This window comes from Strigops habroptila, chromosome 6, assembly GCF_004027225.2.
Source record: "Strigops habroptila isolate Jane chromosome 6, bStrHab1.2.pri, whole genome shotgun sequence".
In the NCBI taxonomy this organism is placed as follows: Eukaryota; Metazoa; Chordata; class Aves; order Psittaciformes; family Psittacidae; genus Strigops; species Strigops habroptila.
Genome location: NC_044282.2, coordinates 62,346,546 through 62,360,118, shown reverse-complemented (window position 1 = coordinate 62,360,118; position 13,573 = coordinate 62,346,546). Strand labels below are relative to the sequence as shown.

Sequence of the window (13,573 nt, the reverse complement as noted above, 5' to 3'; positions counted from 1 at the left end):
GGCGCAGGGAGCCCCATCCCCAGCCCCATCCAGCCCTGCCCAGGGCACAGCATCTGGCCGGTCGGGTGGTTTATTGCTGTTGGCAAAGCAGCTTCCTGTTTTCATTACAGGAACAGCCTGGGGCTGGTTATTAACACAGGCCGACACAGCCCCAGCCCTGGCTTGTAGCTGCTGTAGCTGGAGGGGCAGCACAGAGAGGAGTGGGGGGCACAGAGACCTGACAACTTGTTACACCGTTGGGCCACAGGCTGATAGGCCATGGAGTAGTGGCTGCGATCATCCTGCTCTGGGGGACAGGAGAAAGCCAAAGCGAGGTGTTGGAGCCTCAGCCATGCCCACCTCCGCTCTATGCCTCAGTTTACCCCAAACCAGCAGGACTGGGCCACGCTGTAACCCCCACCCCGACATCCTCACCCCTTCCCAACCTCCTGTGTCTGTGGAAAGGAAAGGAAAGCCGGCACAGCCCTGGCCGGGAAGCAGCCTCAGCATAACATTGGGCAGTGCCAGTGTTTGTGGATGGGCGAAAAAAGTGCAAGGGCAGGATTTTCCTCCCAAGGCACCGGCGAGGGTGGGCGATAGGGTTTCAGAGCTGGGAGCAGAAGGATTAACAAATAAACGAGGATGAGGAGCAGCGGCCGGGAAGGGATGGGCAGGAAGTGCTGACGGCAGCTGGGGCCACTCACCTTCCAGAGGTGATTCTTGGTGGCTGCCGGCCCATGGGGTGAGCATGGAGGGGAGCGGGGTGGTCAGGGCTGCACAGGGTGTTTGGGGACACACAGCCCATGGGCAGCCATGTATGTGGTGCCTGGGGACACACAGCACATGGATATCAATGCATGGGGTGCCTGGGGACACACAGCCCCACACACATCAGTGCACAGCGTGCCCAAGGACACAGAGCCCACAGGGAGCCACACAGGAGGTGCCTGTGGACACACACCCCACGGACATCCATGCACAGGGTGCCCGGGGACACACAGCTCACGACAGCCATGCACAGGGGACATCATCACCCACCGCCTCCCGCTGCCGCACAGCGGAGCCAAGCACAACACTTCGCAGCTGCAGGGCTGTGGCCGCGGGCGGTGCTGATGGCAGCACAGCTCAGGCACAGCGGTCAGGTCTTCGGCACCAGCCAACACCCTCCTGCTGTGAAAGGGCCCATTGATGGCAAGCAGGAGGGAGGCCCCACGGCGGGGAGTCTGCACGGTGAGATAGAGTCCCCCCCCCACCTCCTCGCCCCCCCACTCTGCCCCACAAGACCCATAGTTTCTCCTGCCTCTGCCAGGGACAGCTGGGAGGGAAAGGAAAACGGGCCGCTGCCCCATGCCTCAGTTTCCCCATCAGCCCCCGGAATGGTTTCCATGCCCCACCAGCCCCTGGGCCAGTTTGCATGGCAGATCCCTCAGGAGGTGGGACACTGTCGAGTTTGGGGTGGCATGAGCTGGAGCCACCCCAAGTTCAGGTCAGCCCAAGCTGGGACACAAGCAGCGAGAGGATGCACACAGAGCTGACCATCCTCTCCCTCCCAGCAAGTGGGGCCTGATGAGGAACTGGACCCCCTTGCTCCCCCCAGCCCCTAACTCCCACCCTCAGGATGCAGGAGGAAAGTGGTTGATGCTGGGAAGACAACTTTAAGTGCACTACTCCTGGGACTTGCCCTTGCAGTAGGGTAGGTTTTATCTCCTTCAATAATTCAGTAATTCTCTGATGAGATGGTTAACATTTTAGTTTGTTAAGGCACACTTCCCTTTTGCTTATTTCCTCCTCCAAAAATTCTGCCAGGAACCGTTCTCTTCCCCCACCTCCTGCCCCACCAAGAGGTGAGTCTGCAGCATCCAGAAACGCACCCCAAAAACCAGACTTTGGTAGATTTGTGCTGTCCCCCCTCAGCACGGCCATGCTCTGCATGGCTTTCTGCTGCCCAGGAGACACTCCGCAGAGCCTCCCTGCTCCTTCTCAGAGGCCTGAGCACACCGGGTGACTCCCACCTAGCAGCATGTTTTACCAGCATGGTATGAATTTAATTGTGACATATATACAGGTGCTGTGAGGATTATTGCGACCGTTTCACACAGGCTGGGCCATGAAACCTCCCAGAGCACTCAGGCAAAGAGCTCTGGCCTGGACAGGCATAGACACTGCGCAAAACTCAACTCTTCTTCACCAATTTCATTCCCCAGAGAAGATTTCCAAAGAACAGCCCCGGAATCAAGTGTAATTTAAAAGAAAACACATTGTGGGGCTATTCTCATTCTGTGCTAAAGGTGCATATCGCAGCCCATGGTCATGCACGTCGGCTGCAACACCAGCCAAGCTCAGTCAGCATCATCTGGAACTCTGTATTTAACGAGGAGCTCCCTCCAGGGGCTGGGGGGGTTTGCAAAGCAGACATCACCTCATCCAAATTTACACCCCCAAGTGCAGAGGGATCCTGCTTTGCTGACCACCACCAGTGTGAAGAGGAGAGTTAGTCGGCAGCGCTGCATTCATGTACATACCAGTGACACCGAACTAATGGCAACCGTTTCGGAGCCACCCCGCGGCCAGGACAGTGGTGAGACAACATGGATTTGTTTCCTTTTCTTTAAATCTCACTGGATTAAAAGCTACACAACCCCTTCCCTAGAATAAATACCATTGTCTTTGTAGAACTGAAAGTCAATTCCACTTCCTTCCACCTGTGTCCCTGAAAGAGAGATGTACATGAAGACATATCGATCTCCTTTTCGAAGGTGTCCATGGCACAGGGCTGGTTAGGCTGCCAGGAGAACCAACCAGGTTCTGAAGAAATGGAGTCAAGAGTTCACTTTGGGGTTTTTTTTTGGCATTCCTAGCGATGATGACATATTAAGACATCCCAAACCACCTCAAGATTGAGAAAGGAGAGAGACTTTATTTACATAAAGTCATCTGAATCGTTGCCATCCTGTGGGAAGAAAGACAAATCAGGATCACTGTGCATGTTACAGTGGAAAATGGTGAAATTCAGCAGGATTTCAGAATTGCCATTTATTCTGGTTTCCTGCCATTTCAGTACAAACACCATGAAATCAGAGCAAGCAGTCGCACAACAGCCGCTCTGGAGCGGGAGCAGCCCTGAGCGAGGCTCTGATTGTGAAACAGCAGTTGCTGTTTGCTGTCCCTGCAGGATATCGTCTCCTCTGCTGCGACCTAAGAGGAACCTCTCACCAGCAGCTTCATGGACCATCCCCGTATCCCAGCCTGAGCTTCTTCCCAACTTGGGAGAAGGAAAACAATCTGGCACCACATTGGGGTCAGTTGCTGGGAGGAGGAGACGCCCCTGTACAGCATTTCCACCATGCCTCTCCCTGGCAAGTGTCACCAACTGGGCACAGCCCACTTGGGCATGTCAGGAGATGCTCATACTTCAACCCAGTTCAAGTTTCAAAGGGGATCTGCATGCCAACCAGGAGGAAAATCAAGAGTTCTTGAAAACCACACACCCCTCTAAGCAGTCAGTCAAGGACTAGGCTGCAGAAGGTGGATTTTAAACTGAAGTCACTCAGAGGAGCTCCAAGATCTGTGTGCCCAAGGTCGCACCACGAAGGATGCTGCAGATGTGCCAGCCTTTGGGCAAAGCACAGGCGCACCCATTGCACACCCAGACCTCTTCTGAACTTCAGCCTCTGTTCCTCCTGTGCTCCACCTCCTCTTTTCTCTCCTGCTGGCCTGTGTTTCTCTCCTCTTTGGCTCCTTCTCCACTGTTGCATGGCAGCCGTGTTATCATGCCCAAGTCCGGAGTGCTTGCCCTCTGCAAGCACATCCTTTCTAGCTTTCCTCTTCTGCCCCTCAGCACTTATCTTATCCCTCCTCAAACCGTTGTCCTTACACCTCCAGTTTATTTCTTGTTAAAAAATGTGCACTTTCCCCCATTCTCTTGAAGTAACAAGGGGGCATATGCAGGTCATGGTTGCCATTAGGGAGATCTCCTCAGCTCACGAGCCAGGTTATGCCCAACCAGCCCAAAAGAGGACTCTAGCCTGGTGCTGCACTTAAAGTTCTCCATGTTATTTCAGTTGGATTGGAAGGGGATCGGGAGGACTTTACACACATTTCCAGCAGCACTTGTTCCTCCTGGCTGACATACAAGCAGTAAGAGCCTCTCAGAAAGAGGAGGAAATCAGCGATGTCCTTCACTGAGAAGGGGTGATAGGGATGTGCTCTGTCATGCAGGAGTCACCAACACCACACTGCAATGCGGGAGCCGTATCGTCCCAATCACGCATTGAATTTCAGCTGTCCCCAAAAGGTTTCTGCAGGCATCAGCCAGCTCTTACCTGATTAGAGGACATGTTCTCAGCCTTCATTAACGATGAGTAGCTCCTGGAAGGGAAATTACATTATCTTGCATCACATGTTTTCAAACCCCACCAACAAAGAGGCATTTTGCTAAAACAGGACCAAGTAGAACAAATTTGTTGTCCTTTCTGAGCTCAGGCTAGACAAGTATTCACTTATCTCATACTCTTTGGCTAATTGTGAATGCCCCATCCCTGGCAGTGTTCAAGGCAAGGTCAGACGGGGCTTGGAGCAACCTGCTCTAGCGGAAGGTGTCCCTGCCCGAGGCAGGGGGTTGGAACTGGATGAGCTTCAAGGTCCATTCCAACTCAAACCATCCTGTGATTCTATGATTCCATTACAGAAAGGTCAATATGACATTTCAAACCACCATCCCTCATTCTGCGTTTAAAGGAGCGTGTGATTGAGGACTCAAACATGTTTTAGTTAACACGAGTGATCCAACAGGAAGCTGAAAAACTGTAGCAAAAGCTCAGTGCTTTCCAAGGCTCACACAAAGCTGGAAGCAGTTGCTCCCATCCCAGTGACAGAGTGCCAAGCACTTGAGAATTTCACCCAAGTTAGGGACAGGTTTCAAGAGACACAGCCCTTTCTTTTAACAATAGTTTAAAACCCTGGTTTATTTTAGGAGAAATGGAGAAAACTGGCAGTGTTCAAGGCCAGGTCGGACAGGGCTTGGAGCAACCTGCTCTAGTGGAATGTGTCCCTGCCCATGGCAGGGGGTTGGAACTAGACAGCTTTAAGGTCCCTTCCAACCCAAACTATTCTAGGATTCTATGAAAACCCATTTATTCTAAAGACAAAGGAAATCACTGGGCTGTGCAGACACCTCTGCCAGAGCAGCTCAGCTGAACACTGAGTAATGCTGGGCCAGTATTAAATAGAAACTGCTGACCCGTGACTCTCTCCTACCAGCAATGAAAACTGAGGAAGTTTAGAAGCTGGCACTAAAATTTATTACTTACCTAAGTTCTTCCAGCTCTTTCTTCTTCTTCATCTCTTCCTTTTCCTTACGCTTCATCTCTTGGATCTGGGCTTTTTTCTCATTTCTCTCCTCTCTGTCGCGGGCTTCCTTCTCAGCAGCCAGGTCTGGGAAGCGTTCCACTTTTGTCTTCTCTAGCCGGTTCAGGATCTCATTCACCTTCTTCTCCACTGTCAGCATTTTCACCTTTGGAGTGCAAAGAACTGTGATCCTTATAAAAAAATACTTTTATTCTGGCACTTTCTCAACGGAAAGAAAACACCCTATTTCCACTTTACACATGGCTGAATCCCACAAAAACAGATGCTGAGGAAAATCCCTGCCACCGAGCGCTATTCAGCAGGTTGTGTAACAGCAAAGAGGCCCACTCCCAACACTCAGAAGCACATAGCTAATAAGCAGAAGCATTGCTAAGCACATAAGCATTACTAATTTCTTTTCTTGGCACATGCCTGAACAGAGGCCTAGAGACAAGAACCGGTCTCTGCAAGTTCCTCAAGAGGTGGCAGGAGGTCTCTGCAGACTGTTTTGGGAAGAGAAGCCCATGTGCTGCTTGTTCACTGCAGGGTTTTAGCATGTCTTGCCCTAGTAGAGACTTGTTTTAGTCAAACAACTGAACCTCTAGAGAGCCTTCTCTCCCAGCAGCCAACCTACAGAACTACAATTTAAGCATAACATTATCTGTGGACCATAGGTCAGGCTTGGGAATAGCTCAGTACATTGGCTTGAGCCTGCACTGAGCAGCTCCACCTTTTTACAGGCTGAACAAATTCAGAGGCAGCACCAGGGTGAGACACCTCTTGGAGCAGAGACCATAGAGCAAACACAGTGACTGACACCTCCCTATAGAGAGGACCCTACAGAGCCCTCCTCTGCACAGCGAGCGCAAGTCCTGGCCCCTTCCACACGTGTCATTACACCACTGCCAGTGAGCTGATCCAAAAAGACTGCTCCTCACCTGCAGGAAGAGATGATTTCAGTGGGGGTAAGCTCAAACACGTGATATCATTTGGCATCAGCAAAGACTCCTCAGCTACACTGCAGCTTGGAAACACACGCTGTACAGGCTACCCTCTGCTACAGGCTAGCACTCAACCCTGGATCTTCAGGTATGTTCAGGCAAATCCAAACACATTCCCAGGATCTCTCTTACGCTTTAAAAGTGGATGATTCCCTACCTTTAGTGCAAACGTTGAAGACAATCCACCCAGCAGCTAACAGTCTGCCACCAGGTCCCTGTCACTGGCTTGCAGCAAACACTTACATCTTTCTGCCTGTGGAAGCCAATCTGCCCCACATCCATGTCTGCTGTCTTCTTCAGATTAGTCCACGGTGTGTACACCACATTGACGTTGTTCATCTTGCAACCTAGGAAGCAGGGGAGAAGGGAAACATTTCAATTCTCTCCCTGCTGAAAGAGAGTCTTAAAAGTCTTCCGTGTACATGGAAACCCTGGCAGTTATTCTTGTCACAAACATTACTAGCCAGGCAAGAAAGAAGAAAACAGAGAAGTCCTTCCAGTGTTACAGTGAAACAGAAGAACACCACAACATCATTTTCTGCAGTAACATGAGCGCTGCAGCAGTGTTAACGAACTCCAGATGGAGACTGCCTTTGCCAGAAGAGTGATTACTATGGAAGGGGGCCCCAAGGTGGTGTTAGAGAGGAGCCTGCGAGGCCGCCTTGGCTCAGGCAGCAATATGGAGGCACAAACAGGAATTGCAGCAATTTTAAGTTCCTCCTTACGAAGGGCTAATGGGCAGCCCCAGCAGATGCAAGCGACAGCTGCAGCCCAGGTTTAACAGGGAGCACCACAGCAGAAAGGTTCAAAAAACCACACGCTCGTGTGGACCAGAAACACTCGCCACAAACACCTCACAGCAGGAATCAGTGTTACCTTGGATGCTATTCGCCTTGACAAGATGGGCACAGTCTATCAAAACTTCTTTAGGAATGTCATCCACCGTCTGCCCCTGTGACAGAGCAAGGCAATGTGAGAAGCACGCAGCGAGGGGCTGTAGGGACTGATGAGCACACAAAAGCCAAAAGCAGGGCATGATGCTCTGCAAACAAAGCCAGGACCTCTACACTCCATGTTTTACAAGACTGGAGCCTTATGTGACATTCCAATACCTAAAGGGGCCAGAAAGCAAGCTGGAGAGGGGATTTCGGTAAGGATAGGACAAGGAGGAATGGCTTTAAGCTGACAGAGGGGAGATTTAGATGAGATCTGAGGAAGAAGTTGTTCCCTGTGAGGGTGCTGAGGCACTGGCACAGGGTGCCCAGAGAAGCTGTGGCTGCCCCATCCCTGGCAGTGTTCAAGGCCAGGCTGGACGGGGCTTGGAGCAACCTGCTCTAGTGGAAGGTGTCCCTGCCTGTGGCAGGGGGTTGGATCTGGTTGAGCGTTAAGGTCCCTTCCAACCCAAACCAGTCTGTGATTTGGTGCTTCTATGATTTGAAAGGAGAGGCTTGAAGCACCTCAAGTGATTTGTGCCCTGCTTCTCTCTTCTCTCAAAGGTCTTGTCTCAGTTTTAATGGGGTGACACACTTAAACACACGCTTGGTGTCAAGCGAAAAATCAACTCTTCTGTTGGGCCACGTGAAACTTCCTGCTCCTCTCTATATTATTTGGTAACGGAAGCTACAAATTCAGTCTCCCCACACATGTTGTTACCTGCACCTTTAGGCAACCTGGCAGACTTCAGTGGTTTACGTGAACAAAGATGGTCTTGTGCAAGGAATCACTGCAAAACGGGCATGTGCCGTTTATATGCATGCAAATATTAATGTTTTTAAATATATGTGCCACAGGATTACCTTGTGTAACCGAAGGTACACATGTGCAGAAGAGAGTTTATCCACATGAAACCTATAGAATAAAGAAAAAAAAGCATATTTAACAGATGATCTGTGATGAACGGTGACCTGTTATGAAAGATTTACTTCCCAACAAGTGACAAAACAACCGCTCCATGGATAACAGAACTCTACAAATGCTTATGATATACACGTTTAAAAGCAGGCAAGGGAGCCAGAGCTTATCCTGTAAGAAACAAGTGGACCTGTTTGAGCGAGACCAGAGGAGATGCTCCAAGGACTGGAGCACCTCTGCTATGAAGGGAGAGCTGAGCTTGTTCAGCCTGGAGAAGAGAAGGCTCTGGGGACACTAACATGGATATTGGTGTGAGCTACAAGATACGGCAGATACGGGGAAAGATGACTTTCATAGCTCAGGTAATTGGAGGATGAACCTCAAGGTTACTCCTAAGTCACAGATTAGGCAAACCTTATGTAGTGATAGGACAAACATGAGACAGAAAATGTATGATACTGCTACAACAAAGTGTTACTCAGCAGAATCTCTTCTGCTAGAAAAAAGATTTCCTGGCCAGTTAGCTGGCTGCTGACAAACATCCTCCGCAGAGTGTGTCAGATCCCAACTATTCAAGCTTCAGTTCTAGCAGGACACCTCAGCAAAGGTGTGCAGGACATCCCTGCAAAGGCCACCCTGAAAATCAAGATGAGCACAACCCACACAGTGACTCTTGTTAGATACTGTTAGCAAAGGAGAGGGTAGCCACCACGGCACATCTGCTCTGTGCAATAGTGCCTGAAAGCAAGCCAACTCCTTCACAAACCTCATCATTCTGGTAACTTTATGGACTAATCCAGCCAGCAAAGATGCCACCAACTGCTCTCAAGAAGATCTGCCCTTCTCTTTGATTTCTCCTCTGATGACATCTTAGGAGCGAAAACCAAGACATGTGTGTCAAGAGCACTTCCATTTGCCTGCCTGGCCATGGCTCTGCTTAGGAGCAGACATGTTTTTCACCCATCAGGAATGAAAATATCAAGCTCCTCTACTCCTGCTCACAACTCCAGATCCCAAGATGGGCTGTTGTACAGCCCAGACCAGCACTTATCTGCAGTGCGCACAGGGGAGACACAAAGCACACACAGAGATAAAGGCACTGGGAGGCAATGGACAGTTTTCTGTAGGCGCAGCATTTACTGTTGCTCAAAAACCTTCCAGCTCCAGCCCCAGGCTCCTCTGAGGGCTCCCCGATTTGTGCCTCCACTCTCCCTGGCCTTTTTGGTTTCACTTGTTTCACTTGTCTGTGCACAGAGAGATTCAGGAGCTGCCACTCTTGCCTGACTCAGGAGGTGTTTTCTCTTACAAACACCTTCTCATTTAGCTCTAGCCATTTCCCAAATGCAGTAAGAGTGACAGCAAGCTAGCACCTATATTCTGAAATACAAATATCTGTATTTGGAGCTATTCAGGTTGCTGCTTCTCCAGCAGTTCCATGCACAGATAAACCCTAAAAAGCTTCACAAAGGGACCAGCTCTTCTGATGAACAAAGTTGGGGATGAGGGGGAGATGCAGGGGAATGAATTCAGAATGCACAGGGTCCCAACAGCTGCACCTCCGTCTGCTGCAATCCACCTCACCCTGGGATTGCATTTAAACTGCTGAATGGCCTTGGGAAAAAGGCCATTCATTCCACACTGCCTGAGAAAGCCAGAGGGTGGTTACGATTATTCCACTTGGTTGCATATTGAAAGGCATTTCTTTTCCAGCGAGTTTTAGTACCTACCAGATATCTTCAGGCCAGCCATACTTTATTAGGTCTTCATCTGCAGGAACAAAAGTATCAGTGAGCAAAGTGCAGGTCGTTATCAACAACAAACCCAACTCCCTGCAGAGGAGGAATCCTCGTTGTCGGTCAGCCACTGCACAATGACTGAACAGAGAGAGAAGAGGGCTTTAACCTGCCCCTGCCCGCCAGAGGTGTGGCCAGGACAGGTATGGCAGGAACACCTCCACCATCCTCAGGACCTTGGAGTTTTTAAAGGGAAAATATGTGCTTTCAAATGTCCACCCATGGAGGGGGGAGAATTTCAGAGCAAGTTGCCAAAACAGCCGCACTAACACTCTCCCCTCGGAGTGAGACACCCAAATTCACACCAGCTTCTGAAGTGCAAATAGGCAGCACAGCAGAACCATAACCTGCCCCATTAGGGAAAGAAGGGCATGGGAAACCTACGGAGTACAAATGCTCACTGGAGAGGGGAAAAATACGGACTGAGCAGGGAAATGGAAGGTCGGGTTGCAAAAAGTTCTCAAAACAACCTGAGGAGACAGTATTTTTCTCTAGATGGGTATTTTTTTTTCCAGTTAATTTAGTTTTCACTTGTATTTGAAGGCAGTTACTCTGCCTAGAGGACTTACAACATTTATTTATCCTAACTAAAAGTAACACAGTGGGTGTTAGTAGGGTAAGTCACTTGCAAGTTCTCAAGCAATATATCAAATTAACACATACAAAGACATCCTTTCAAAATGACCTTAAATCCCCACAAACATAAACCGAAGCCATCTGGCATCATTACAATAACGTACTTACTTTCGTACTTATCTTTTCCCATGTAAATGGTGTAAACGGAAGGAACCACTGAGGGAGAGAAAGAGGAAAACAAATCAAAAGGGGGTTGGATAAACGGTGCAAGGAATGATAAACACACTGGTCTTGGTCACTAGACTAGAAACTGCTTCATCCATCCACCTCCCTCCCCTCCTGGGGGCCAAAGGAAGATTGTTTTGCATTTCCTTCATATTTTAACCCACAGGTTTCAACAGACGTTGGAAATGGGTGTTTCCACCACCTTCCATGGAAGATTATCCAGCAAGAAGCAGCCTTCTGGGCAAAACACCCTCAGCATCCAGGCAGTTGCGATTACAGCTGTATAGTTGTATGACCTGTTCAATTAAGCAGACGTCTGTGAGCCAGAAAGGCTGAGAGCATACTTACAGTTGGGATTAACAGCCTGAGAAGCCTTGAGGGAACCAGCTCACCTACCTGGCCCTCGCTTCCCCAGAGCGCTAGAGCCCTGTGTGAACCTCCCCCAGGTAGCCTGAGAAGATTAAAATTCACAAGACAATAGAAAGACTGAAGTTCCATAAATTGTTTTGTTTCATTTGTGCCATTATGGGACACAGCAGCATAATCAGCAGGTCGAGGGAGGGGATTCTCCTTCTCTGCTCTGCTGAGACCCCCCCTGCAGTCCTGTGTCCAGCTCTGGGGCAACAACACAAGAAGGACGTGGAGCTGCTGGAGTGAGTCCAGAGGAGGCCACAAAGATGCTCCGAGGGCTGAAGCACCTCTGCTATGGAGACAGGCTGAGAGAGCTGGGCTGGTTCAGCCTGGAGAAGAGAAGGCAAAAGCCCCTCTCCAGCTTTCTTGTCAGCCCCTTTAGGCACTGGAAGCTGCTCTAAGGTCTCCCTGGAGCAAACAAATGAACGGCAGGTGATTAAATGTGCCTCCAAAAAGCACCTTTGGAAAATATGGTGTCTCGCTTCCTACTTTCAAAATCACTGAAACAGAGAACATGCTTCACTTCTGTGCTACAATTCTGGCAGTGAAATAACCTGAATCCCAAACTGCTTACTGACCCAGCCCTTTCCGAAGCTATAGGTTGGGCAGAGAAGTGATTCAGACCACCCTGCGGAGAAGGACTTGGGTGTTGGTTGAGCTGGCAGTGTGTGCTTGAGCCCAAAAACCAACCGTGTCCTGGGCTGCATCAAAAGAAGCATGACCAGCAGGTCGAAGGAGGTGATCCCGCCCCTCTACTCTGCTCTCGTGAGACCTCACTTGGAGCACTGTGTACAGTTCTGGTGTCCTCAACATAAAATGGACATGGAGCTGTTGGAGCAAGTCCAGAGGAGGGCCACGAGAATGATAAGGAGGCTGGAGCACCTCTGCTATGGAGACAGGCTGAGAAAGTTGGGGCTGTTCAGCCTGGAGAAGAGAAGCTGTGTGGAGACGTCATAGCAGCCTTCCAGTGTCTGAAGGGGGCCTATAAGGATGCTGCAGAGGAACTCTTCATCAGAGACTGTAGTGATAGGACTAGGGGTGATGGGTTTAAACTTAAACAGGGGAAGTTCAGGCTAGATCTTAGGAAGAAGTTGTTCCCTGTGAGGGTGGTGAGGCCCTGGCACAGGGTGCCCAGAGAAGCTGTGGCTGCCCCATCCCTGGCAGTGTTCAAGGCCAGGTTGGACACAGGGGCTTGGAGCAACCTGCTCTAGTGGAAGGTGTCCCTGCCCATGGCAGGGGGTTGGAACTGGATGAGCTTTAAGGTCCCTTCCAACCCAAACCAGTCTGTGATTTGATGAAATGACTAGGGGGCAACGCAAATGGGAATATTCCTGCATTATCCCCATATCATCAGCCCCTGCTGCACGAAACCACAGGTACGTGATGCTTCAGAATCACCAAACCCTTACATATGGGCAAACCAACCAGACCTGTCTGTATTAAAGGAAAGGTAGTGATTTAACTCACGCATCGTGCCTTCCCCCACAGCTCCGCTAGCCGCACACCCGGGCACGCTCTCCACCACTTACCCACCAGCACTCCCATTCGCCCCGGGCTGCTCACCACCCCTCCCGGGACGCTCCTCGGCGCGGGGAGACTCCCCGCTCCCCAAACCACTTTAACCAGCACCCGACTCCGGCCCAAACGCGGTCCTTTACCGCCGGCCCAGCCCGCGGGCCCGCAGAAGGGCCCCGCGAGGACTACCGGGGCAGGACTCACCGCTGGAGGTGAAGTAGAACACCATGGCGGCGGCTCCCGGCGCGGCGCGGCGCGGCGCGGCCCGGCCCGGCCCGGCCCGGCCCGGCCCGGATCTCACACGGCGGCCGCTGCCCCGCTCCGGCGGCAACCGGCGGTGCGCATGGCGCATGCGCACAGAGCGATGCCGCACGCGCAGTAGGGCGAAACGGCTGTTTATCGCGCTACACGCATGCGCACAGCCCTGCGGGCGGTGAGGGCAGAACGAGCACTGCGCCTGCGCAGTGGTTGGGTGTGACCACGGAGCGCTGTTTCTGTTGGTTTATATCATTTTCCTTTACATTAGTTTGTTGTTTTCTCTGCAGATGTGTAAATGGCTCCCCGAAGCGTGCCTAGGGACCCCCTTAAGGTTTACAAACGCCTCCCGGTTCACTCAGTCCCTTGCTTTGTGCCTCCCACCGCCCAGGGCGTGGACTACAACTCCCATCAGCCCCCGCGCGCGCCCCCCGTAGGGGAGTGGGCGCAGTGCTCGCGGGGCACGCTGGGAGTTGGAGTCCTTCTGGGGAAGCGGCCATGCAGACCTCTGCTATCTGATTGCCTGGAAAGCGTGGGGGGGCGGGTGCAAAGCGGCGCGCCTCAGCTGGGCCAATGGCGGTGAAGATCACGTTGAGTGACGTGGCGCTCGGCGAATGGGAA

The 13,573-nt window shown here is 51.2% G+C and overlaps 1 protein-coding gene across 3 annotated transcripts; it reads right to left on the bottom strand.

Moving 5' to 3' along the window:
- Positions 1 to 2,002: 2,002 nt before the first annotated feature.
- CCDC25 (coiled-coil domain containing 25) lies at positions 2,003 to 13,062 on the bottom strand. Of its 3 annotated transcripts, none has more exons than XM_030489021.1 (9): positions 12,902 to 13,062; positions 10,715 to 10,762; positions 9,905 to 9,944; positions 8,123 to 8,174; positions 7,203 to 7,278; positions 6,570 to 6,673; positions 5,289 to 5,491; positions 4,302 to 4,347; positions 2,003 to 2,929 (listed from the first exon to the last, which is right to left on the bottom strand). In XM_030489021.1, exons 1-9 carry the CDS (start codon positions 13,047 to 13,049, stop codon positions 2,900 to 2,902), a joined length of 747 nt encoding a protein of 248 aa, XP_030344881.1. In that variant the 5' UTR covers positions 13,050 to 13,062; the 3' UTR covers positions 2,003 to 2,899. The 3 variants fall into 3 exon arrangements, with proteins under 3 accessions (XP_030344881.1, XP_030344880.1, XP_030344882.1); XM_030489020.1 differs by lacking the exon at positions 2,003 to 2,929 and adding an exon at positions 4,002 to 4,102; XM_030489022.1 differs by lacking the exons at positions 2,003 to 2,929; positions 4,302 to 4,347 and having other exon boundaries at positions 5,320 to 5,508.
- Between the last annotated feature and the right edge of the window lie 511 nt (positions 13,063 to 13,573).